Source organism: Sorex araneus, chromosome 2 (genome assembly GCF_027595985.1).
Source record: "Sorex araneus isolate mSorAra2 chromosome 2, mSorAra2.pri, whole genome shotgun sequence".
In the NCBI taxonomy this organism is placed as follows: domain Eukaryota; kingdom Metazoa; phylum Chordata; class Mammalia; order Eulipotyphla; family Soricidae; genus Sorex; species Sorex araneus.
This window is the reverse complement of record NC_073303.1, coordinates 5,044,821-5,068,825: the sequence shown is the minus strand read 5'-3', so window position 1 is coordinate 5,068,825 and position 24,005 is coordinate 5,044,821. Positions and strand designations below refer to the sequence as shown.

At 38.8% G+C, this 24,005-nt stretch overlaps 2 protein-coding genes across 2 annotated transcripts; both read right to left on the bottom strand.

Annotated features, from left to right (window-relative positions):
• Positions 1-4,900: 4,900 nt before the first annotated feature.
• On the bottom strand, positions 4,901-5,836 carry LOC129402343 (olfactory receptor 14J1-like). The gene has a single exon (XM_055128509.1). The coding sequence runs from the start codon at positions 5,834-5,836 to the stop codon at positions 4,901-4,903; it is 936 nt and encodes a 311-aa protein (XP_054984484.1).
• A 5,903-nt stretch (positions 5,837-11,739) lies between these two features.
• On the bottom strand, positions 11,740-12,675 carry LOC129402342 (olfactory receptor 14J1-like). The gene has a single exon (XM_055128503.1). It carries the CDS (start codon positions 12,673-12,675, stop codon positions 11,740-11,742), a length of 936 nt encoding a protein of 311 aa, XP_054984478.1.
• Positions 12,676-24,005: the final 11,330 nt, after the last annotated feature.

Below are 24,005 nucleotides of genomic sequence, written 5' to 3'. Positions count from 1 at the left end.
TGTAGATTTTTAGGACATTGAACTCATGAAGCAAGAGGTTCTGATGAAACCGGAAGGAAAGAAATGCATGTTGCTCTTCAAGAATTAACTAACTGACCATAGAATAATCTCATAGCCTTTTTACCTCCATGACACAAGTCATTTACAGAAACAAAGAATAGAGATTAGATCTTTATTTTCATGTATTAATAGCATAATCCAAAGAAATGTGCTCACTAAAAGGAGCACATCTAAAATTCTTTCTGTTACCCTAAAAATCATCTCAGCTTTCTTGTTGAGGTCAAGAAGAATGACACCTATAATAAAGTGAAAGAAAGTTTTTCTTTTGGATAGAATATTGGCCATGCTGTTTAAAGTTTCTTTCGGTACAAAGTGTCAGGAAGTTATAGTAACATCAAAATTACAAGAAGTTAAGTTACCTCTGCTTTCTGATGGTGCGTGAGGGGACATATTCTAAAAATACACAAGCATTTTCTATTTCTAAAAAAATGTTAATGCGTGCATTCACTTTTTGTGTCTTCTTAAATCAAAATCCAAAATACACATATGATCTTCATTGTGTTAGGGTTCATTCCTTTCATAGATAACTTACTGTGCTTGTTATGAAAGAATATTGAATTTCATCAAGTCCATACCCAAGCTGGCCAGTGATTGAAGGTGCAGGCCCTAAGGTGCCACGCTGATCGGAAATTGGGCTAAGGATGAGTGATCTCGTCCTTGTCCTTCTGACTTTGTTTACACGATGCCCTCCACTTGCTGCACCAAAAGGAAAGATTGCATCTTTTTGCTTACCTAACAAATGCTACATTGTGTAGATATGGCACATCTTTATTCATCGATCCTTGATCATTTGGTTTTTATTAAGCTCTTTTATGAACATAGATGTGCATATATCTTCAACAAATTACTCCTCTGTACTTCATATTCTCCCTGTGAACAGTGGGAAAGAATCACTTGTAGTATCACTTGTAGTCCCGTTGATCTTCAATTTGCTCGAGCGGGCGCCAGTAACATCTCCATTTGTCCCTGTCTCGAGCTAGTGTAGCCCAATGATACGTGCTCGCTCCAGGAACAGAAAGAGCCTCAAATCATTGAGAAAGAATAAATCTACAGGGCCTGGAGGGATAGCACAGCGGGTAGGGCATTTGCCTTGCACGCGGCCGGCCCGAGTTCGACTCCCAGCATCCCATATGGTCCCCTGAGCACTGCCAGGGGTAATTCCTGAGTGCAGAGCCAGGAGGAACCCCTGTGTATTGCCGGGTGTGACCCAAAAAGCAAAAAAAAAAAAAGAGTAGTTTTTTATTACTGTAACTACTGTGATAACTTGCATATTTATGGCTAAATATCATAATTAGGAAAACATTTTAGCTCCACTTTCTGATAGAAGCCATTTTATTGAACATTGGCCTAAGTTATAAGACAAGATTTAAGTAAACAAAGATTTCGAATCCTGGAATGAGAATGTCTTTATTCAGAGGAAATCATGTATTTGTAGAAATTCAAAAGAACATGTAAACTTATATTAAAATTACAAGTAAATTAAGTGATGTAAGATGAAATATTGATTGTATTTCCAAATACATGAAAGTAGATTAATTTTAAATACCATTTTGAATAATTTCAAACATATGGAAATAGACATATAAAAAGGACTTACCAAAAAAATTGCACTTAAAACTATATGTCATTTATTAGCAAATGTTAAAAGATGTTTTGTGAAATATTATTCTATTCATGAATTGTGACATATGGACTTTGTAAGAACACAGTTCTCCTCTGACTGATCACTATATTCATGTTATTCCAAACAAAAATTTCTGCAGGTGTCATAGGAAATTAAAAATCTAACCCTAAAACTTGGAGCAAGGATATAGAAAAGCCCATACATTCTGGAGAAGAGAATTAAAATCAGAGGCTGTGAAACTGAAATGATTAACAGAGTTTGATATCAACGTGAACACCTGCTGATCAAACTATTAAAAATTAGATTTTATTTTCACTGTATCACTATATCACTGTCATCCTGTTGTTCATGAATTTGCTCGAGCGGGCACCAGTAACATCTCCATTTGTCCTACCCCTGAGATTTTAGCAGCCTCTCTTGGCTCATCCTTCCCAACGATGCTGCACTGGAGGCTCTTTCAGGGTCAGGGGAATGAACGAGAGTATCCTGCCTGCATGGCAGAGCCTGGCAAGCTCCCCTTGCTGTATTCAATATACCAAAAACAGATTTTATTTTAATTGAGTTAATTTAAAAAGTGAATCTTAAAACTTTAACTGATCAAACTAGCAACTCCCACAGCCCCATATCATTTTATTCTTGACAAAGGTGCCCACTAAAATTCACTGAGGAAAAAAACAATGATTCAATTATGATACTGATTCAGTTGGCATATGAAATAAATGAACTGCAGACTGCTTTATATCTGTAAAGTAATGGCAAAAAATTATTTTCCAGTGGGTTATAAGAATGTAAAGATAAACAGTAATATTTTTTGAACAAATGTAAATTGTTTGCCATTCATTAATTTAAATTTTACTTGAATATTCTACTTGTGAATTTATTTTAGAGGTAAAAATACCATTTTTAATATTTTAAAACTGGATGTTTGTAATTTTATTTACTGTGTAAAATTTCTATATTATTTTTTAAATTATGCCTGTTCTTCCGTTCCCTTAAGGCATAGAATTTGGAGCAAATGTTTTGGGACTTATTAGAGGTAAATGTTACACTCTTTCTACCATTCCAGATGCATGCCTTTTTCTATTATGATTTCCAGGATAATGTAAATTTTCTGACTCTGTGGAAAATTAGATTCTCAAAACTAAAATATTAACATCAAGTTCACTTATTCTGTGGTTTCTTGTTATGTTTGTATCTAAATCCACTCAATGAATTTTCACTTTTAATCAGAATATAATAATATAAGTAATTTTCTTAATTTCAATTGATCTACTTTTATGAGAATGTGGCTCTTTTAATATGATTTCTATACTTTATGTTATTAATTTTCCTCTTTTATTCATTTCATGATGTAAAATGTGCATTTGGGGGACTTTCACATATTATCCACTAATAAAATGTTCCTTCATGGCAGAGCCTGGCAAACTCATGGCAGAGCCTGGCAAGCTACTCGTGGTGTACTCGATATGCCAAAAACAGTAACAACAGCAGTGCTCATTCCCCTGATCCTGAAAGAGCCCTCAATACGCCATCCGGCTACACTAGCACCTGACAGGGACAAATGGGGACATTACTGGAGCCCTCTAGAGCAAATTGATGAACAAAGGGATGACAGTGATACAGTGAATAAAATATTCCTTACCCCTGAGGCAAAGTAATATAGTGCACCTTAAGAGGGAGAAAAAATATCGGATAGAGACATTTCCAGGGTGACTTCATTATATCTGATTGGAGCCCTAAGGGTTTGGAGCCCTAACTAAAGACAATTGATTTAGGGCATTCTATTCTAAATCAATTCTTGGGTATCATGTAAGTCACTAAGAAAATGGCCAATAAATCCTATAGTTACCATTTTCCATCATTCTCACAGGGAAGTGATCAGGGATAGGAAAAAGACTCCTGAATTTCTTTTTTGTTTTTTTAGTTGGGGTGTGTGGGATGTTAGGAACTTACCCTGCAATGCTCCTTGCTCTGTGCTCGGGGAACACTCCTGGAGATAATGGGAGACCAGAATAATGAATGCGGTCGCTGAGATTAAACTAGGGGTCAGAACAGTGCATCAGATCCACCTTATCTTTTGGTTCCTTATGATTTGTAATACAGATAATAAAAGGTTATCAGATACCCTTTACCTACTTTCAACAATCAGTTCCTGTCTAAACTGATCACTTTCAGGTATTATTGTTATATTGGTGCCTCCTCGACCCTAAATGTCCCCCTCCCTCCCGTCCCCAACACACACACACACACACACACACACACACACACACACACACACACACACACACACTCCTATGGCAAGCTCCAGTCATTGACCAGTCCTCCTGGCCCCCGTTTTCCTTGTCTTGGATATAAGTCTCATACTTTATATTTTATATTCTACAAATGAATGCAGAACTCTACATATGTCCCTGTCCTTCTGACTTATTTTACTCAGCATGATACTCTCCATGCTCATCCATTTATAAGTAAATTTCATCATTCATTTTCACAGAGAAAAATGAGGGAGACAGAGAGAGAGAGAGAGAGAGAGAGAGAGAGAGAGAGAGAGAGAGAGAGAGAGAGAGAGAAAGGAAAAGTGCCTGCCATAGAGGCAGGCTGAGGTCGGAGGTGAAGGGAAACTGGAGATATTGCTGGTGGGAAATGTACACTGGTGAAGGAATGGGTGTTAGAACACTATATGACCAAAACCATGAGTAACTTGGTAGCTGTGCATCTCACTGTGATTTACTTTTTTTTTTTAAAAAAAAACCAATTTTTAAAAACCACCTTATCTCTTGTTTTCTCTCTCTCTCTCTCTTCAACCCTAGGATGCATTGTTAAACATTATGTTTTACATTATTTTACAACCAGTTTTGGGAATAAGATTTGTGTGAAATATTCACAACATTGGGGCAGAGATATAAGACAGGGGTTGAAGTACTTATATGAAGTCTACCTCAAATTTGAACGCGAAATCTGCAAGGTCCCCCTAACACCTATGAGGTAAACATCAAAGGACTGGCCCCAACCATCAAATAAAATTCCTAAGAGTAGTGTTCATATAATCTTGTCTGAATATTTCACATTCAACGAGCACATATATTTAAAAAACTCAAACTATGAAACAGTACTTATATCTTTTTTAATTTGTTTAATTTATTACTTGGTTATCTTAATACTACCCAATATTTCTTAAACATACCGCTCTAATGAGAATTATTTCAGGTGAATATTTCAAAAGAAGAGATATTCATTTCTTCTTTTAAAAATATTACTTAGAGCTAACTTCATGGCTTTATTTCTCAGGCTGTAGATCAATGGATTGAATGTTGGGGGAACAACAGTATAAAAAATAGTGAGCAAAATATCCAAAGCAGTTGGAGTGTCAGAATGAGGCTTCAAAAACTCAAAGGCACTAGAAGAAATAAATAATAAGACAACAGCAAGGTGGGGGAGGCAAGTGGAAAAGGCCTTAGCTCTGCCCTCAGCAGATGGCATCCTCAGCACGGAAGAGAATATGTGCATGTAGGAAAATCCAATAAAGATGACACAGCCAAGACAGAAGAAAGACAGGAAGATAGTGACTCCAAGATCACTGATATACTCATTGGAGCAGGAGAGTCTCAGGAGCTGGGGAACATCACAGAAAAACTGATGAATGATGCGAGGGCCACAGAAGTGGATGGAGAAAGTAGCTGCCGTATGCATGACTCCAGAGATGGCCCCACTCACCCAGACGCAGGAGACTCCTTGGATACAGGTTCTGATGTTCATGATGACGTCATAGCGCAGGGGAAGGCAGATGGCCACGTAGCGGTCATAGGACATCACCGTGAGCATGAACAGCTCAGCAACAGCAAAGGAAACAAAAGCGAAGCACTGCACGATGCATTCCCAGAGGGAAATATTTCCACTGTGCATCAAAGAGTTGTAAATGAATCTCGGCACAGTCACAGAAATGTAGCAGAGATCCAGAAAGGAGAGATGCTTCAGGAAGAAATACATGGGGGACTGGAGACTGTCATCCAGGGAAGTGGTGGTGATGATGAGCATGTTGCCAGCTAAAGCCAACACGTATAAAACTAAGAACAGACAGGCATAGAAGATTTCTAGGTCAGGCTTGACAGAAAATCCCATGAGAAGAAATCCACTCATCGTAAAGTTATCCATAGTCCTTATTCATTATCATGTGCTGTTTCCTGAAAGACAATGTGAAACATCTTAAATCAAAAATTGCTCTAACATCAATCTATTTACTGCCCTTAGAAATTTTGTTTTTAAGTCACCATCATAATTTTCTCATTATATATGTGCTGGTACAGTGATAACCATTTTGAGCAACTTAATTACTTTGTGAAAGAAATGAATATTGTTTTCAGAGATTGCAAGTTTTAGCATTACCATTTCTATTTAAAAAGGAAATAGTGTACTTTAAAAATAACGTAGAAAGTTATTATTTTATCAATGAGTTTACACTTTATCTTAAAAATTCTATTCAGTACAATATACCAATTATCAACATGTTTCTGAGTTCTTTATTCATTCTCGTCCATTCTTTTCTTTATATATTGCTATAATCACACTGATTTATTATTGCATTTTTATAATTTGATCACATATGAGTGAAAAAATTTCTTAGCATTTTTTTCTACCCTTCTGCCTCACTAAATATTTTTCTTGGAGTAAAGGAAGATTATCAGGTGGTCTCACTCAGAAAGAATATATTCAAGTCAAGAAACTGGCACAAAGCAACAAAATCAGACCAGAGATTTAGCCCAGAAGTAAATCATTTTTCTTGCATTGGGAGACCCTTGTTCAATCCCTGTCACCGTGTTTGGTGCTTTGTGCATCAACAGGACAGAAAACTGAGCAAAGAGCAGGAATCAGACCTGAGCACTGCAGGGTAACCCCAAACCAGAACAAAATAAAAATAAATAAACAACAAAGCCAACTCTTAGTCACTGTGAAAATTCTATGATTACTGAGGGAAGGGGAAGGTACAGGGAGGCAAGAGGGAAGAGTGAATTGATTATGTGGTGAAGAGGGAAGAGTGAATTGATTGTGTGATGACACTAGTGTTTGCAGTGAGTTGATGCCTCGATAATAATAGCACTTAGCACTGTCGTCCCCGTTGTTCATCAAGTTGCTCAAGCAGGCACCAGTTACATCTCCATTGTGAGACTTGTTACTGTTTTGGGCATATCAAATATGTCACAGGTAGGTTGCCAGGGTCTCCGAGACGGACGGAGGAATCAAACCTGGGTGAGCTGTGTGCAAGGCAAATGCCCTACCTGCTGTGCTATTGCTCCGGTCCGTAATAATAATAATAATAATAATAATAATAATAATAAAAGAACATTAAATCATTTCCATAAAGATTGTGTGAAGGAAGTTATGTTTCATTCAAATTTTGCAAATTAGTAAAATGAAGGTTTTACATTCTCCACTCCAAAATCTACAACTGATAGCATCCCATTCTTCAGCTGATCCCATCTTTCTGGAGCCCGTGGACACTTACCCAAGCACGTTAGAACTCGTCTCCTCTCCTCATGGAGAGAGCGATCAGTGTCGGCAGCTGAAGAGGGAAGAGAACTCAATTTCAATCCTTCTTTGGCCTCTTGAGGTTAGGTTGTGAAGTCCCTTTGGCAGAAGCAGAGTTCTTGAGTGTCCTGGGTATTTGGGATTCTTTGCAAATACACTGGGGTTCAAACTTGCAAATTACATTGAGTTGTCACAACGTAATTTTCTGGTGTGTTGATTTATTAATACCATGTAGTTATTAAGGACATAAATTTATATTCATTGGGTCATATAATTGAAAAAATCTCCTTGTGTTTTAAATTCGATATAATTGGCAAAAAGACTTAGATCAACTGACCAATTAAAATGAATGGATAGTAATTTAACTTATAATATGGTCTTATTACAATTTTGAGTAATTTTATTCCTTTTATTAAAACAGTGCTAGTACTAGAAATAGGTGTCCTAATTTCTTTATTCTTTTTCCTCTGTATCTCTCTGCCCTCCTGTTACTGTTGGCCTTTCTCAACTATCGGCCTAATTATATCTTTCCATCAGTTATAAAATTTTGCATTTAAACGGGAGCATAGCTTCTTCAAAAAAAAAACAGTGCAAGTATCAATAATTGATACCAATAAAGAAACACCTCTCAATCTTATACCATCCGTAGCATCAATCTTCACTTAGATGATTAAAGAAGCCAATAGTTAACCCAAAAAAGCCAACAAGAAGGATTGGGCTGGAGAGGGGGGGCAGTGGGTAGCAGGCTGGGCTTGCACGTAAGACTCAGGTTTGATCCCCAGCACCCATATGGTCCCAGGCTCTGTCAGGAGTGGTCCTGAGCACAGACCTTGAGTAAGGCTGAGCACAAGCCTGTTGCACCCCTCCTTTATGTCCACAGGAGACAGAATGTCGTGTGTGTGTGTGTGTGTGTGTGTGTGTGTGTGTGTGTGTGTGCCGGGCTTAAGCTCTGGTACGACTTGGCTTCCTGACTAGTGCCCAGAATCTTCTGGACATTTGAACACCTAGGAAAGCAGTTTGACTGACATGTGCCCCACTCAGGAATCAGGTTAGATCCCTGCACCCATATGGTCCCCTGACTCACAGGAGTGATCCATGAGGTCAGAGCCAGGAGTAAGCCCTAAGCAGTGCCAAATGTGTCCCAAATCAAAAAGAGTAGGGTAACATTGGTTTGTCTTTCCTTCCTTGCCTCAGGGAGCTTAGGTTTATTTGGGTTACTCCCATTACAGTGTTCCCATTCCTCTGTTTATTTGTAACTTCTTTTTCTGTGCTCTGTTGACTTGTAAACATTGTTTTTCTCTTCTCCTTAAGTCCTTTGCATAGTTAATTCAGAGCAATGTACTTTTTGTGTGGGCACAGGAAGACAGTAAATGCTATACTTTTGTAACGTGGGAGTTAATTGACTCTTAATGATATTTACCTCGTAGGCATCTGTTCTCTCAACTTAAGTCTCAGTTGCCCTTACTTCCTAGCACCCCAAAGCAGGGTCCCGATGAGGGACTGGATGAACCCAGGGCAAGTGGTGAGCTATGTGCTACCCTGGCATTGAGATGGGGTTAGTCAAAGTGCCAAGTGCCATAATGCTTAACTTTAAGAGCATGATCATGGACAAATTCTGTCATGATACAAAAAGTAATAAATAGATTTGGACCCTGCTAGGTTTAGGAATGATTAATCTGGCCTGAGCACTGTTGTCTGAGTCTGTGGCAAGATGCTCCCAGGAGAGTTACCCTACAAGCCTCAATGTATCTCTTACTGGGTCCATACAAAAATAACTGATATTAAATTATTAATTAAGTTATTGGACTAAGGAGAAGACAAACACCCCTAGGTGGTGTTTCCGCCCTTGACCCTGATGGACAGTCAGGAAGGGCTTTCTTGTGCTAATTTTGCCACCTGACTGGGTGTAGCATCTGCCCAGAGTGAATGGAGCTGGAGAGAGATGAGAGAGTTGGGGCTGAGAGAGAGAGAGAGAGAGAGAGAGAGAGAGAGAGAGAGAGAGAGAGAGAGAGAAGAGAGAGAGAGAGAGAGAGAGAGAGAGAGAGAGAGAGAGAGAGAGAGAGAGAGAGAGAGAGAGAGAGAGAGAGAGAGAGAGACCAGGGCAGCAAGATGGGGAGATGGGGCGTGGAAAGACTAGAAGGGGGACAGAGAGAGAAGAATGTAGAAAAATGAGGAGCAGGCACTTGGAGAGAGAGAGAGCAGGGAGCCAGATGGAGCACGAAGAGATGAGCGGGAGAGACAGGAGCAGTCGGGAATGAGGGGCAGTGTGAGACTAGAATGGGGGGCTCAGAGAGACTGGAACAGGCGCGAGGGGAGAATGGAATAAATGACAACGGATCAATCAACCGGCTTGGTTGGTCCTCGGTTCCTCCTCCGTCTGCTCTGTGGCCTGGGCTGCCCCAGGTGGGGGAGCAGCCCGGGACCACCCTATCCGGGTGGCAAGGGGGAGAGTCTTTGGGGCCTTCCCTGGCCTCCTGGAGATTATACAAAAAAGCTTTGATGTTTAAAAACAAATTAGACTTTACTTGAACATAGGACTAATGTCCTGAACAACATAAAAAATCCACAAAGCTTTAAAATCCTGGAATGGGAAAAATAAGATCATTTACTTATGAAAATGAGGTGAATTAAAAGGAAATGATAAGAACCTACATAGTTCTATGAAAACGTGTGGGGGGGAAAGGAAGATACTTAGCAAGGTCATTAAGTACAAGGTCAACAAGTGAAAGTTTATTGTATTTCCAAATATATAAAAGCAGGCAAATATTCTTTTACAATCAGAGCATCCAAAATACAGAGCAACATATAAAGAACATTTATAAATTCACCACTCTACAAACTAAATATCATTGGTGAGAAAAAATGGAAAGACAAATACTATGAAAGAAAGAGTATCCTGGTCATGGTTTTGGAGACACGTGCCTCCTCTACTCCATCTCAAGCTTCAATGGAATTCCCATCAAAATCTTGACAGATGTACTTTAAATTTTGAAAAGTAATCTTAAATTTGCAGTAAAGGTAGAGTAAGAACATAGAGAATCCCAGAGAATCTGGAAACTCCTTAGGACAGCTGCAGCATTGTTTTGTAAAAAGATTTAAAGCTACATTGATGTATTTTGCTACATTCTCATCTGATTTCAAAATAGCTCACTGAAATTCACAGAAGAAATCATAATATTTTTATCCATTATACTAATCCAATTGGATATTTCTCTAAAAAGATAGAAAAAGATTCTCCATGACAGGTTGGCAAAAAAATATTTTCCAATGGGTTTTCAAAAGTGAAGGATAAAGAGTAGTGATTTTACTAGAAACGTTAAACTTTCATATTTATTAATTTTTTATTTCAATAAGACACTCCACTTGTAAATTTATTTTATACATGTAATATTTTACACATATAAGTTCCATTTTTTTTAAAATGGAATCTTTAAAAGTTGTCAATTATATTAATTCTGGAGAAACACTATTATCACTTAAATATTGCCTATTGTCTAATCTTTCACACATTGTGAAACTCTAAGTAGGTAACTACTACATGACTTTCAACAACTTTATTTTCTTTAGTTATTCTGGGGAAAATTGTATGTTTTGGTGTGAAACAAATACAGCTTTTTGGTAACATTCCATTTACTTGCTTTATCTTCCGCACTTTACATGCTGCTGAATCTATTGATTAGAATTCTTTTTACAACCTAAAAGTGTATTTGACTAATTTTCAAATGATCCATTCTTTCTAAGGAATATGATGCTTAATTATATATAAATTCGCTTTGATATTTTAAATTGTTTATTTTTACTCTCCCCAAAAATGATTATTGAAAATGAATGAATTATTTCCCATGAATGGCAAAGTGATACAGTACATTCGAAGAAAAGTCATTGGCATGCTATCTTAAAAATAGATGATAGAAGCCCAAAAAAGGTAACTCAATATCACTAACCACAGAATGACCAACATACACTGAGTAAAGACATAATAAATTCTTGAATATCATGTAAAATCCAATAGTTAGGACATTAGAGAAATGAGAAGACAACCACATAGCCAATGTTTGACGTTCTCCTGGCAGAAACAATAGAAGAAAGTTTTATAAGCATTAAGGAAATCTTATTTCTTTCCAAGACCTTGCTTCATGGGGTGACATTTTAATTTACTGTCCAACAAGAGTAAACTAACCTCTCTCTTAGAGCCAGAAAGACAGTACAAGGGGCGAGTGACTTGCCTGTCACGGAAGCTGTCCCGGTTAGATCTCCAGCACCACACACTGGGCCTGGACCACAGTCAAGGGTGACCCTTGAGCCCAGCCCTGAGCACTGCCAGGTGTGGCCCCAAACCAAAACATAACAAAAGAGTAAAATTTACGTAGGTGAATTATGAAAAGCAATGTTGTAAATCAGATACATATAGATCCAACAACTTTCCTATAAGACAGACTTCTATATCATCAGGGCTTTATTTTAATTCCTTGAGTGTGTTTTATGAATATTTCTAAATATATTTTGAATGTGTCTCTCAAACAATAGACACCTCAAGAAAAAAAGAATGATTTTCTTCTTTTAAAAACCTTTCTTAGAGCTGTTTTTATAGCTTTATTTCTCAGGCTATAGATCACGGGATTGAACGTTGGAGGAACAACCGTATAGAGAATAGTCAGCAGAAGGTCCAGAGCAGTGGGAGTGTCAGAATGGGGCTTCAAAAACTCAAAGGTGCCAGTAGAAAGAAATAAAATAACAACAACGAGGTGGGGGAGGCAAGTGGAAAAGGCCTTGGCTCTGCCCTCAGCAGATGGCATCCGCAGCACGGAAGAGAATATGTGCACGTAGGAGAACCCAATAAAAATAAAACAAACGAGTGCTAGAATAGACACAAAGGCAGAGACACCGACCTCGCCGATATAGTCATTGGAGCAGGAGAGTCTCAGGAGCTGGGGGATGTCACAGAAGAACTGGTGAATGATGCGGGGGCCACAGAAGCGGATGGAGAAAGTAGCTGCCGTATGCATGACTCCAGAGATGGCCCCACTCACCCAGACACTGGCAACTCCATGGACACAGGTTCTGACGTCCATGATGACGTCATAGTGCAGGGGCATGCAGATGGCCACGTAGCGGTCATAGGACATCACCGTGAGCATGGACATCTCAGCGGATCCACAAACCGCAAAAGCAAAACACTGCAGGATGCATTCCCAGAGGGAAATATTTCTTCTATGCATGAACGAATTGCAAATGAACCTTGGGACAGTCACGGAAATGTAGCAGAGATCCAGCAAGGAGAGATGCTTCAGGAAGAAATACATGGGGGACTGGAGACTGTCATCCAGGGACGTGGTGGTGATGATGAGCATGTTGCCAGCTAAAGCCAACATGTAGAGAACGAGGAATAGACAAGCATAGACGATTTCTAGCTCAGGCTTGGCAGAAAAGCCCATGAGAAGAAACCCGCTTGTAGATAAATTAGCCATAGTCCTTTGTTCTTTCCAATCCTCATTGTCTGCAAGAGAAGAAGCCAACTCTCCAACAGAACAATTTTGTTGAAAATTAAATCTAAGCCCCATACTCAAAAAATAAAGATGTCAGGATGCCATTTTCGATTCATACGTTGAGGGTTGTCATGATCTCTTTGATCATTTATAATGCGTACTCTAAAGGAAATCGTCAAAAGCAGATTACAAGTTTCCATGTTAACCTAAGCAAATTAAAAAAGGATTTTAAAGACCATGATTTCATGAATGGAACTATGGAGAATTGAAAGTTTGTTGATCTTACAAAGGCTATTTTTCGAGGAGTGCAGCACACTGGCTGAGGCTCAGGTTGAACCCTGATTCCGCCCTCAGGGGTCATCCCTGGCAGGGGGGAGGAAGCCGCTCAGTGCCCAGAACAAGCAGGGGTGCTGCTGCACGCGGGGCCAGAGCCTCACCTGCTGCAGCATCTCTCCAGCCCCACGAGCTCACAAGTCTCATCCACTACAACACACGTGTTTGTATATCTGAATTAGTCTCATTTTCTTATTCGTCTTTCTGTTTGTCAAATGATACTAGTTTTATTAAAGCCATTTCAACATTTTGATTTATTAATAAGGGAACATTCTAAATCTTTCTTCTCCTTATTTTGTAATTTAGGCATAGTGAAGTAGATTGGGCTCTCAGGTGAACTATAAACAAGCAAACATTTCAACGGGGGGGAAAAGAAATCCAATTCAGACTTCGTGAAACCCATGTTGGTTAAGTGAAGGGAAGGGTAAGAAGTGTGGCAGGAGGGGCCGGAGCGATAGCACAGCGGGTAGGGCATTTGCCTTGCATGCAGCCGACCCGGGTTCGATTCCCAGCATCCCATATGGTCCCCTGAGCACTGCCAGGGAGTAATTCCTGAGTGAGCCAGGAGTAACCCCTGTGCATTGCTGGGTGTGACCCAAAAAGGCAAAAAAAAAAAAAGAAAGTGTGGCAGGAAAGAGAGAGAGTCATTCTCATGGTGTGGCCCCCAGATCAGTAGACATGTACACACAAAAATGGTGTAATGCACTCGAGATGATAAACTATTGTAAACCAATGATGAATCAATTAATTAAAATATTAATCATTTTCTCCTTAACAAATACACGTTGAGAACAGTCTACTGTGAATGCCTGGCACATAACTGACCCCAGTTTGACTCCATTTACCACTTGTTTCCCTGGTCATTGTTGGGTGCAGAACTGGCTTCGTCCTGAGCACCCTGAGGGCAGCCCAGTAATACCTGGCAACTCGGGGCATGAGCACCCTCAGACTCTTGGGTCCTCACAGTGACCTGCCCAGCTGGTAGGCGGAGTATCCCAGGGAGAGACTCCAGAACTCTGCTCAGGAGGCAAAACTCAAACAAATACAACAAGGAGAATCCTAGTTTTCAAATAATACCTATGCACTGGGCTAGAGTGATAGCAAAGCGCGTAGGGCATTTGCCTTGCACGTGGCTGGCCCGGGTTCGATTCCTCTGTCCCTCTTGGAGAGCCCAGCAAGCTACTGAGAGTATCTTGCCCGCACAGCAGAGCTTGGCACGCTACCCATGGTGTATTTGATATGCCAAAAACAGTAACAACAAGTCTCACATTGGAGACGTTACTGGTGCCCGCTTGAGCAAATCGATGAGCAACAGAATGACAGTGATACAGTGATACAGTGGTACCTATACACTATTTACGATATATATTTATGATATTTATATGTATATGTGATATACAAAGAACCATTATATTTAATCACTATTTTTATAAAGTATCATATATTAACATAAAATTATAATTTCCCAATAGAGTATGAGAAAAGAACATACATCCCTTCCCTGTGTACTGTTAAAACTAAATTGTGTTTCATATATATGAATTAATAAATTACTTAAAGTTCTAATTTGATAAAAATGAAAATTCCTTTCTTCATAAGACAATACTTTGTTTTTAATTGGATGTATTTGTTCAGAATGAAATTATCTATGTATTCCTTTGGAATTAAATTATCTAAAACATATAAATAGCATGGTCAAAGTTTTGCATACTGCAGAAAAGAGAAAGGTTTCAACATAAAATTTTAAATGTTCTGAAATGCAAATCAGGTATGTTTAGATCTAGGCAATTTATTTTTTCTTTTTGGTTCACACCCAGCGATGCTCAGGGATTACTCCTGGCTCTGCACACAGAAATTACTCCTGGCGGTGCTTGGGAAACCATATGGGATGCTGAGGATTGAACCCAGGTTGGCTGAGTACAAGGCAAGTGCCCTATCCACTGTGCTATGTCTCCAGCCCTTAAGCAATATTTTGATTAATGGAAATATTTATTAAAGAAGAGTAAGTTTATTTAAAATTAATAGTAAAATTAGTACACAGACAAATCCTTAAATAATTGAGCAGTTCTTTACACAGTAAGATTTTAGAAGGCATTGGAAATTATGACTATGATGCACTTTTTTCAGCAGTGAGATCATGCTCATTATTTGTACTAGTATATATACACATATATACCTATGTCCCAGTAAATGAAAGGGCAGGAGGAAATAAAGCATATAACTATATATATTTCTGAATGGTGAGCATATGTTAATGTCTATTGCAAATTGATTATTTAGCCTGACCCAGCAACATGTAAGACACTGGATACGCCTTTTGATTTTTCAGCACTAACCTATGAATGAGCCTGTATTTGTTTACTTAGATCTATCCAAGAATGATGGATTTTTCTTGCTTCTATTATGTAATTACACTGGAAAATTTCTAAAATCTAATGCTAATGAAGATGACTTGAACCAGAAGAGTCTAACTACATTTTTCTAACCTATTTGAAAATAGTCTGACACCTCACTCTGTGTGTGTGTGTGTGTTTGTGTGTGAGCACACACATGTGTATGTGTGCTTATGAGGGTGGTGTGCATTTCTATTTGTAGGTGTGTATCCCACAAAAATCTTAAACAAGTGCTCAAATTAGTAATTTACATACAAGCTAGAATAAAATATCTTACAAGATGATGCTTTAGGTTTGTAGATTAAATTCATCACGTAGACATGTGTTTTTACAACTAAATGCATCAGGTGAATTTTTGTAATATCCTAAAAATTCCTTGTCTGTGTATTAAGGAGAGTACTGCTTATTTTATCAGATGAAATTTTTTAAAATTCCATTCATATACGTGGATCTCTTGAAAATTTACACATGAGATATGTTTTGTCATTTCATTAATTTATATTAGTCATTCATTACCATCATTGATTTATACAAATGGTATAAGTCAATGGTATTCAGATATTTTTTTATCTTCATACCTATATATATGTTTTCCTTTTAAACTAATGTAATATATAAAATTTTATACATTACAAAAATAAGTGTGTCATTTGCATCTTCAACCATTTCTAGTATGCTTAAAATTAATTTTGTTACATTCTTTTTTCTTCCTTTTTTTGGTTTTTGGACCACACCACCTAGCTGTGTTCAGATATTACTGCTTGCTCTACTTTCAGTGCTCACTCCTGCTGGCGATGCTCAAGGGGCCATATGGTATGCAGGGCAACAAGCCTGGTTTGGTCACATGGAAGGCAGGGTCCCTACCCTCCTATCACTCAGACCCAATTTTTCCAAATCTAACATTCTGATATAAATAACTAATGTGCCCTCCATCTATTATTGCAACATTTATCTGTAATACCCAAAATACAACAGAAAAAAATGAGTTTCTTCTATATCATTCCAGGGTGTCTTGGTCCTTATTTCCATCCCTTTAACAACTCAGAGCCTTTAAAACGTCCCATTCAAAATCCAAACTACTTCTAGTACTTTAAATGTAGTTTCAGAAATTTTTATTGGTTTCATTTCCCAGATTCTATTTTCCCGTCCCCAACTAATTCATTATACTGTAACAACAGAATAAATAATTCCAAAAAAATAAAATAAATAAATAAATAAATAAAAGCCTAAATGTATCTTGGATCCCTGTTTACTGCATTTGAATAATTTATAGAGAACTGCTGATGCAGAAAAAATTTTATAGCCTTTGGAAATTAATCTTATAATGGCCAAAGAGTGGCCGATAACCATATGGTAATTACATATAGAAAGGAATTAAGTAGAAGTTAGAATTTTGCCTCACAAATTGTTTCTGGAATGAAAGAGGATTATAATTTTATCTTTCTGGTTCCCAATTTCAATTAAAAAATATGAGCTCATATATTTCATTAAATAATTTTAATATCAGTGACTTATAGGGTTTCACCAATTTTTCTTTATTGAATCTCAAGACACTCACCAGAGCTCAAGCACAAACTTCTTTCTTTAGCACAGGGACAAGCTGAAATGTCAGGAGATGACTCTGAGCTAAATGTCCTTTTCTTTCCAATCCATCTCTTCCCGTGAAATATAGTTCTGTGGGGAGGAAAAATATAAGCCCATTAAAGTCTTTATTTGACCATTAAAGGTTAAGCTCTGAGACCTTTTGGCAAGAGAAGAGCTCCTGGGTCTCTGGGTACTTGGATTACTTTGTCAATACCCGGGGGCCCAATCCTGCAATTATATTGTTTTCTTGTATTTTTCTGCTGAGTTGATCTAGTGATTACACTTCATTAACTGTGGTTTTACTTTTGTTCATGTCCCTTAAAACAAATTATCGAAAAAAATTTGTAACGTGTGAAAAACTAAGGCACGCGAAGGGGTGCTTGCACTCGAGGGCTCTCCGGGCGGCTGTGTCTCACCGCCCGCGTTCAGTGCTCTGGAACCGCTGTGGATGGTCTGGATCGAGACAACCATTGGCCAAGGACAGGCGAAGGAAGATCGAGGACCAAGCTGGTTGCTGATTAGTTACCATTTATTCAATCTTCCATCTTTCTCATCTTCAACACTCCCAGCTCCAACCTCTCTCTGGATCTACTCCAGCCTCTCCTCTAGTCTCTCCTCCTACTTGTCTCTCCCACCTTGCCCTCTAGGCTACACCCAGCCAGGTAGCAAAATCAACATAAAAAAGCCCTTCCTGAGGGCAGGGCACTCCAAAGCCCTTCCTGACTCTTAAGGTTTTTTTTTTTCCTTTTCCTTAGTCCAAACACTTATTAACATATTAATACTAGTTATTTTTGTATGGACAAAGCAAGAGATACATTGAGGCTTGCAAGGCAGCTCTCCTGGCAACATCTTGCCACTGGCTCAGACCACAGCACTCGGCCAGATTAATCACTCCTAACCCTAGCAGGGTCCAAATCTAATTATCACTGTTTGGATCATGACAGCATTTGTCCATGACCAAGCTCTTAACTTATAGTTAAGCATTAGGCACTTTGGCCAGGCCCATCTCGATGCCAGGGTAGCACACAACTCACCGCTTGCTCTGGGTCCGTCTCATCCCTGCTTTTGGGGGTGCTAGGAAGTAAGGGCAGCTGAGGCTTAGGTCCAGAGAACAGATGCCCAGGAGGAAAATATCATGTAGAGTCAAATTTCTCCCAGGTTACAAAAGCATAGCATTTGCTAAGTCTTCATGTGTCCATACAAAAAGGACATTGCTCTGAATAAACTATGCAAAGGACTCAAGGAGAAGAGAATAACAGTATTTACAAGTCAACAGAACACTAAGAAAGAGCTACAAATAAACAAAGAGGAATGGGAGCACAGTAACGGGAGTAACACAATAAAACTAAACTACCTGAGGCTATGTTATCCTACAGTAACATGCATTTCATATTCAGTATAGCCAATGCAAACTATTAAGTTAATCAATAAGATAAATTGCAAATTAAAGCCTTGCATTATTTTGATTACTAGTGATATTTATGTATACAGGAAAATATCAACTTCCTTGGTGACAACAAAGGAAGCAAAAATATATCTCCCAATTTTATACTACCATATCCCAATCAAATTTCACTCTGAATGAGGAAGTAACAAAGACTGCTTTAAAATAAGTCTAGGCAATAATACTTGAAAATGATCACTTTGGACAAGAACTGAGTGTTGAAAGTAGGTAAAAGGATATGTCTGACAACCTTTTGTTATCTGTATTTCAAACTATAAGGCCCAAAAGAAAAAAGAAGCAGGAGGGGAGGAAAGAGAGAGAGAGAAGAAAAGTGCTTGCAATAGCAGCAGGCATTGGGGAAGGGGATCAGGGTCTGATTTAATTTAAAAATTAATAAATAAAAATAAAATAAAACAGAGAAATGATACACAGGAAAAAATAATTACTAATTATATAAGACAGTATGTTCTCTTTGTAAGTGATCACTTTCGTAGGAACCTACTTATACCTTCGATATTATAAAAATAAATAATAAATAAAGCATTAAAATAAAATAAGTCTAGGAAACTCCATCTTAAGAATCGTGGCACCGGGGCCGGAGCGATAGCACAGCGGGTAGGGCGTTTGCCTTGCACGCGGCCGACCCGGGTTCGATCCCCGGCATCCCATATGGTCCCCCAAGCACCGCCAGGAGTAATTCCTGAGTGCAAAGCCAGGAGTAACCCCTGAGCATCGCTGGGTGTGACCCAAAAAGCAAAAAAAAAAAAAAAAAAAAAGAAAAGAATCGTGGCACCCTTCAGTAGGTAGGGTGTTTGCCTTACACGCGGCTGACCGGGGTTTGATCCCCAGCATCCCATATGGTCCCCTGAGCACCGCCAGGAGTAATTCCTGAGTGCAGCCAGGAGTAACCCCTGTGCATCTCCAGGTGTGACCCAAAAAGCAAAAAAAAAAAGAAAGAAAAAAGAAAGAATCGTGGCACCCTAAATTGGATTTACTACTCCATCTTTTGCTTTCTAATTCTGTCCTCTGTCTCTGGAAAGTCTACACTTCCTCTTGACTGAGTTTTAGTTTTTCCTTTAAATAAAATTTATTGACTTCAAAAAACAGATGCAAACTAATATGCTAATTAATTTTATGGATGAAATGTCAATGGTTGAGCACTATAAAACTTTAAAGTATAAAACAAACTCAATTCTTCAAGATAGAACTGTATTGGAATAGTTATAGTCGCTCTAAGTAACCAATTGGGTCACTATTTTAGATTAAAATTTCCAGATGAGGTTTTCAAGTCACAAAATTTGCAGTGAAATAAAATGTAGATATTTTCTACAAAAAATGTTTTTTCTTTTCAAACTATCTCCAAGAAGTTGACAATAATGACATTGCAAACTAGGCTAAACTTTGGGTTCCTGGGCTTGGAGAGTGAATCTCTTCTTTTGAAGATTGAAACTCTATAGATTTTTGCTGACACGGGAAAATAGCACATCAACATGTTCTCTTAGAAAATAAGAATTTATGAAACGAGGTGTAGATTTTCAGGATTTTCAGGATTTTCAGGTTCAAAGAGAAGGAAACTGGGTCAGAGAATAGTATAGCCGGTCAGGTGCTTTCCTTGAGGACAGAGACCCAGGTTGTATCCTGGGCACTGTATTTGGTCCTCTCAGGCCAGGGTGTCCACCTATGCTAGTTGCATTCCTAAGTACTAATTTTGTCCAAAGCCTGAACAGAATTTGCAATATCTAAGAGTTACAGATCCTAGTTTGATTTTGTAAATACAAAACCTCTGATTTGTCTCGTTAGCAAGTTCCTATTGAGATATCCACCCTAAGTCCTAGCCTACTAATACAAGTAATAAAAAATGAAGGGATTTAGCCTTGGGGGTAGCAATGAAAACACAAGCATACCAGATATTTCTAAACTCTCTGTGGAATACTTCCTTCTATGAATATCATCAGTGTTCAATGAAAAGAAGAAATCAGTAAAAGATACCATCAATAAATTTAGAGAATATCTGAAACAAAGTCCAAGATCTGATATGAAAAGCATTTGTGGACGTGGCAGCAGAATTCATGATACTGACAATGAAGGCAGTGGTCTTAAAGCAGAGATAGATGGATAGATGAGAAAACAGTCAAAAGAATGAAAAATCTGAAGGTAGTGTAATGGATTTTTGGATACATAACAAGAAACAAATTAGTGTATTCAGGATTACATAGGGAGTGAAAAGGGAAGAATTATTGGTGGAAAAACTCATAATCAAGATTTCCAAAAATCTGAGAATAGATACAAAAATCCCGATCTAGGAAGTACAAAGTAACAAACAAAATAAACCCAAAGAGAAGACTGAGATAGTCTAAATTAGATGGCAAGAACCCTTTTGGAAAACAATATGGCCGATTCTCAAAAAATTAGAAATTGAGCTCCCATTTGAACCAGCAATACCACTCCTGGGAATATATCCCGGAGAGGCAAAAAGGTATGGTAGAAATGACATCTGCATTTGTATGTTCATTGCAGCACTGTTTACAATAGCCAAAATCTGGAAAAAAACCAGAGTGCCCAAAAACAGATGACTGGTTAAATAAACTTTGGTACATTTACACAATGGAAAACTATGCAGCTGTTAGAAAAGATGAAGTCATGAAATTTGCATATAAGTGGATCAACATGGAAAGTATCATGTTGAGTGAAATGAGTCATAAAGAAAGAGACAGACATACAAAGATCACACTCATATGTGGATTATAAAGTAGCAGAATGGGACACTAACACCCAAGAATAGTAGAGATATGAACCAGGAGGTCTGCCCCACAGCTTGGAAACTGGCCTCACATGCTGGGGGAAAAGGCAGCAGAGATAGAGAAGGGAAGACCTAGTAGAAAATGTTGGGAGGACCCACGGGTTAAAAGCTTTGTACCAAAAGTAGACAATAGACCAAACATAATGGCCACTCAATACATCTATTGCAAACTACAACATCCAACAGGAGAGAGAACAAAAGGGAGTGCCCTGCCGCAGAGGCAGGGTGGGGTGGTGGGGGTTGGGTGGGAAGGATACTGGGACCATTAGTGGAGGAGAATGGGCATTGGTGGAGTGATGTAAACTAAATACAAACATGAAATTTCATAAGTTTGTAACTGTATCCCACGGTGATTCACTAATAAAAAATTTAAAAAACATTAAAAAATTAATTAATTAATTAAATAAAATGGCATGAACAGAGAGAGAGGTGTTTGTCAGTCAACCCCTCAGGACTCACATCAGAATGCATAAAGGGAACTCTGAAGACCAAATAAAATGAAAAAATGTTGCCAAACTTCTTAACTTAATGACTTTCCAACCAAGAATTCTCTATCCTATAGATTATTATTTTTTCTTTTACAGCAACAATATTTTATTATCTAAATTTTAACTTTATCTTTAACTTTTTAATAATTTATTTATTTTTTAATTGGTGAGTCACAGTGAGGGTACAGATTATTAATTATTTTTAAGGAAGTGATAAAAACCACTCTCAAACAACCGAAGGCATTTGTTATATCCAGACAAAGTCAGGCAGGAATTCTGACTGGAATTCTACTGAAAATACCCAAATTTGAATGGGGGAAAAAATTACCAGGATCTTCATAGAAAATGGCAACCTGGAGCATCAGTAATTTTTGTGAATAGCAATGGACTGAAACTTCCACCTCAAAAGAAACAGAAGAAACAGAGCAATGAGATGGGGCAGGAAAAACAACAACAACAGCAACAACAGAAATCAAAGTAAAACCAAAACAAGAGCAAACATCTGCTGCTGACAGGAGATTACTCAAAAGAACAGTTAGGGAAAATCACACTGGTCCGAAAAAGGACCACGAAACTGAAGTGATTGCCAGTTCTCTATCATAAGCAGGAAACACTTCCTGCAACTGTAAAGACTCACAGCACCTATAGAAGCATTTAATCAAAGACAGAGCCAGCTGTCTGCTGGACTTCTTCCTGGTCCAGCTCCCTGACCACCTGGACGGTGATGCTGTGGGAAAGCTCCAAGCACAGGCCTTGAAGGAAGGTGAGCTGTTGCCAGGGGAACCGGGATTCCCTGACAGTTAGCATGGCTTGGTGGCCTTGCAATTGTCTCAGCCCGGGCTTGAGGCTGTGGGAACCCACACCTGCGGTATTTGTAAAGCTCATTGTTCCCTCCCTGCATTAGCTCATAGAAATCTCATGACATCTCATGAAACTCGGTCACATCTAGCCCATGTAGAGAATTCATCTTCCTCTTCCCCATTCGTGATCTAAACTTAATGCCCCTATATAGAACCACTATCCTCCCAATATACTGTGTCAGATGCCCATCAGTTTGTGACCCACGTAGATGGTATCTCCCTTTACCCATGAAGTGCGTGTCTTCGAGTCATCGGCGCTAGACCACAAGTGTCTCCATGCTCCTAGTCTTCCGTGGTCGCAGGATGACTACAGCAGTCAGTTAAATTCCCCGAGAAAGCAATGTATCAGGTTAATAATATTGGTTCCATTCTGTACTGTGATAGCACAGCAGGTAGGGCGTTTGCCATGCGTGCAGCTGACCCGAGTTCGATTTCTCTGTCCCTCTCTGAGAGCCCGGGAAGCTACCAAGAGTGTCCCACCCGCACAGCAGAGCCTGGCAAGCTACCCGTGACATATTCGATATGCCAAAAATAGTAACAACAAGTATCACAATGGAGACATTATTGGTGCCCGCTCGAGCAAATCAGTGAGCAATGGGATGACAGTGATACAGTGATCTAACTTACACCTTGGGCAAAATTTATATTCCAGTGGAGGGGGGGAAATCTATGCCATTTTAACTGTGAATGTTAACATTCTGACTTTGTTGTTTCCCCAAATGTTATTTTATTAAGACACCATGATTTACAAACTTATCCGTAGTTGGGTTTTAGGCATACAATGTTCCACCATGAGGCCACCAGTGTCAACTTGCCTCTGCCAGTGTCCCCAGGTCCCCTGTCCTACCTCTTCCCCCCACCTGCCATCTCAACTGACCCCTTTTAGTGTGGTTATTAGACTCATGATATCAGTGTTCTTTACTCTTTGGTTTGGATATTTAACTCTGTCAATCAGTCCTGTTCGCCAGCCCTGGGGGAAAGTTTCTCAGCCACCAAATGTACCTACACTTGAACTCACAACTGGCATCCCTGCCTGGGCATAAACCAAGAAGGAAGGGGCACAGGCTGGTTGGTAATCAGTGACCCTTTACTCAAGACTCACAGCATTAATTATATAGAAATTGTGAAGGGTGGGTGACAAATATGTGTGGTTGAATATTATTGTTATGACAATAAACAAATGTAAAGACCTTCCTTCAGGGAAGTTCTAGGAGATTAACTCAGGGACAGAATCCCACCTGGGGTTTCAGCACTCTAGATTACTAGGAAATCTGCTCAAGGGTGAGATTCCATCTAAGGGCTTGTTGCTTTCACTTCTCCTTATCTAGTAATCCATTTAAACAATCATATTAAATTTATTTCTTATGAATATTTCTAGTCATTTTGAATAAACTAGAGGTATAGTGAGCT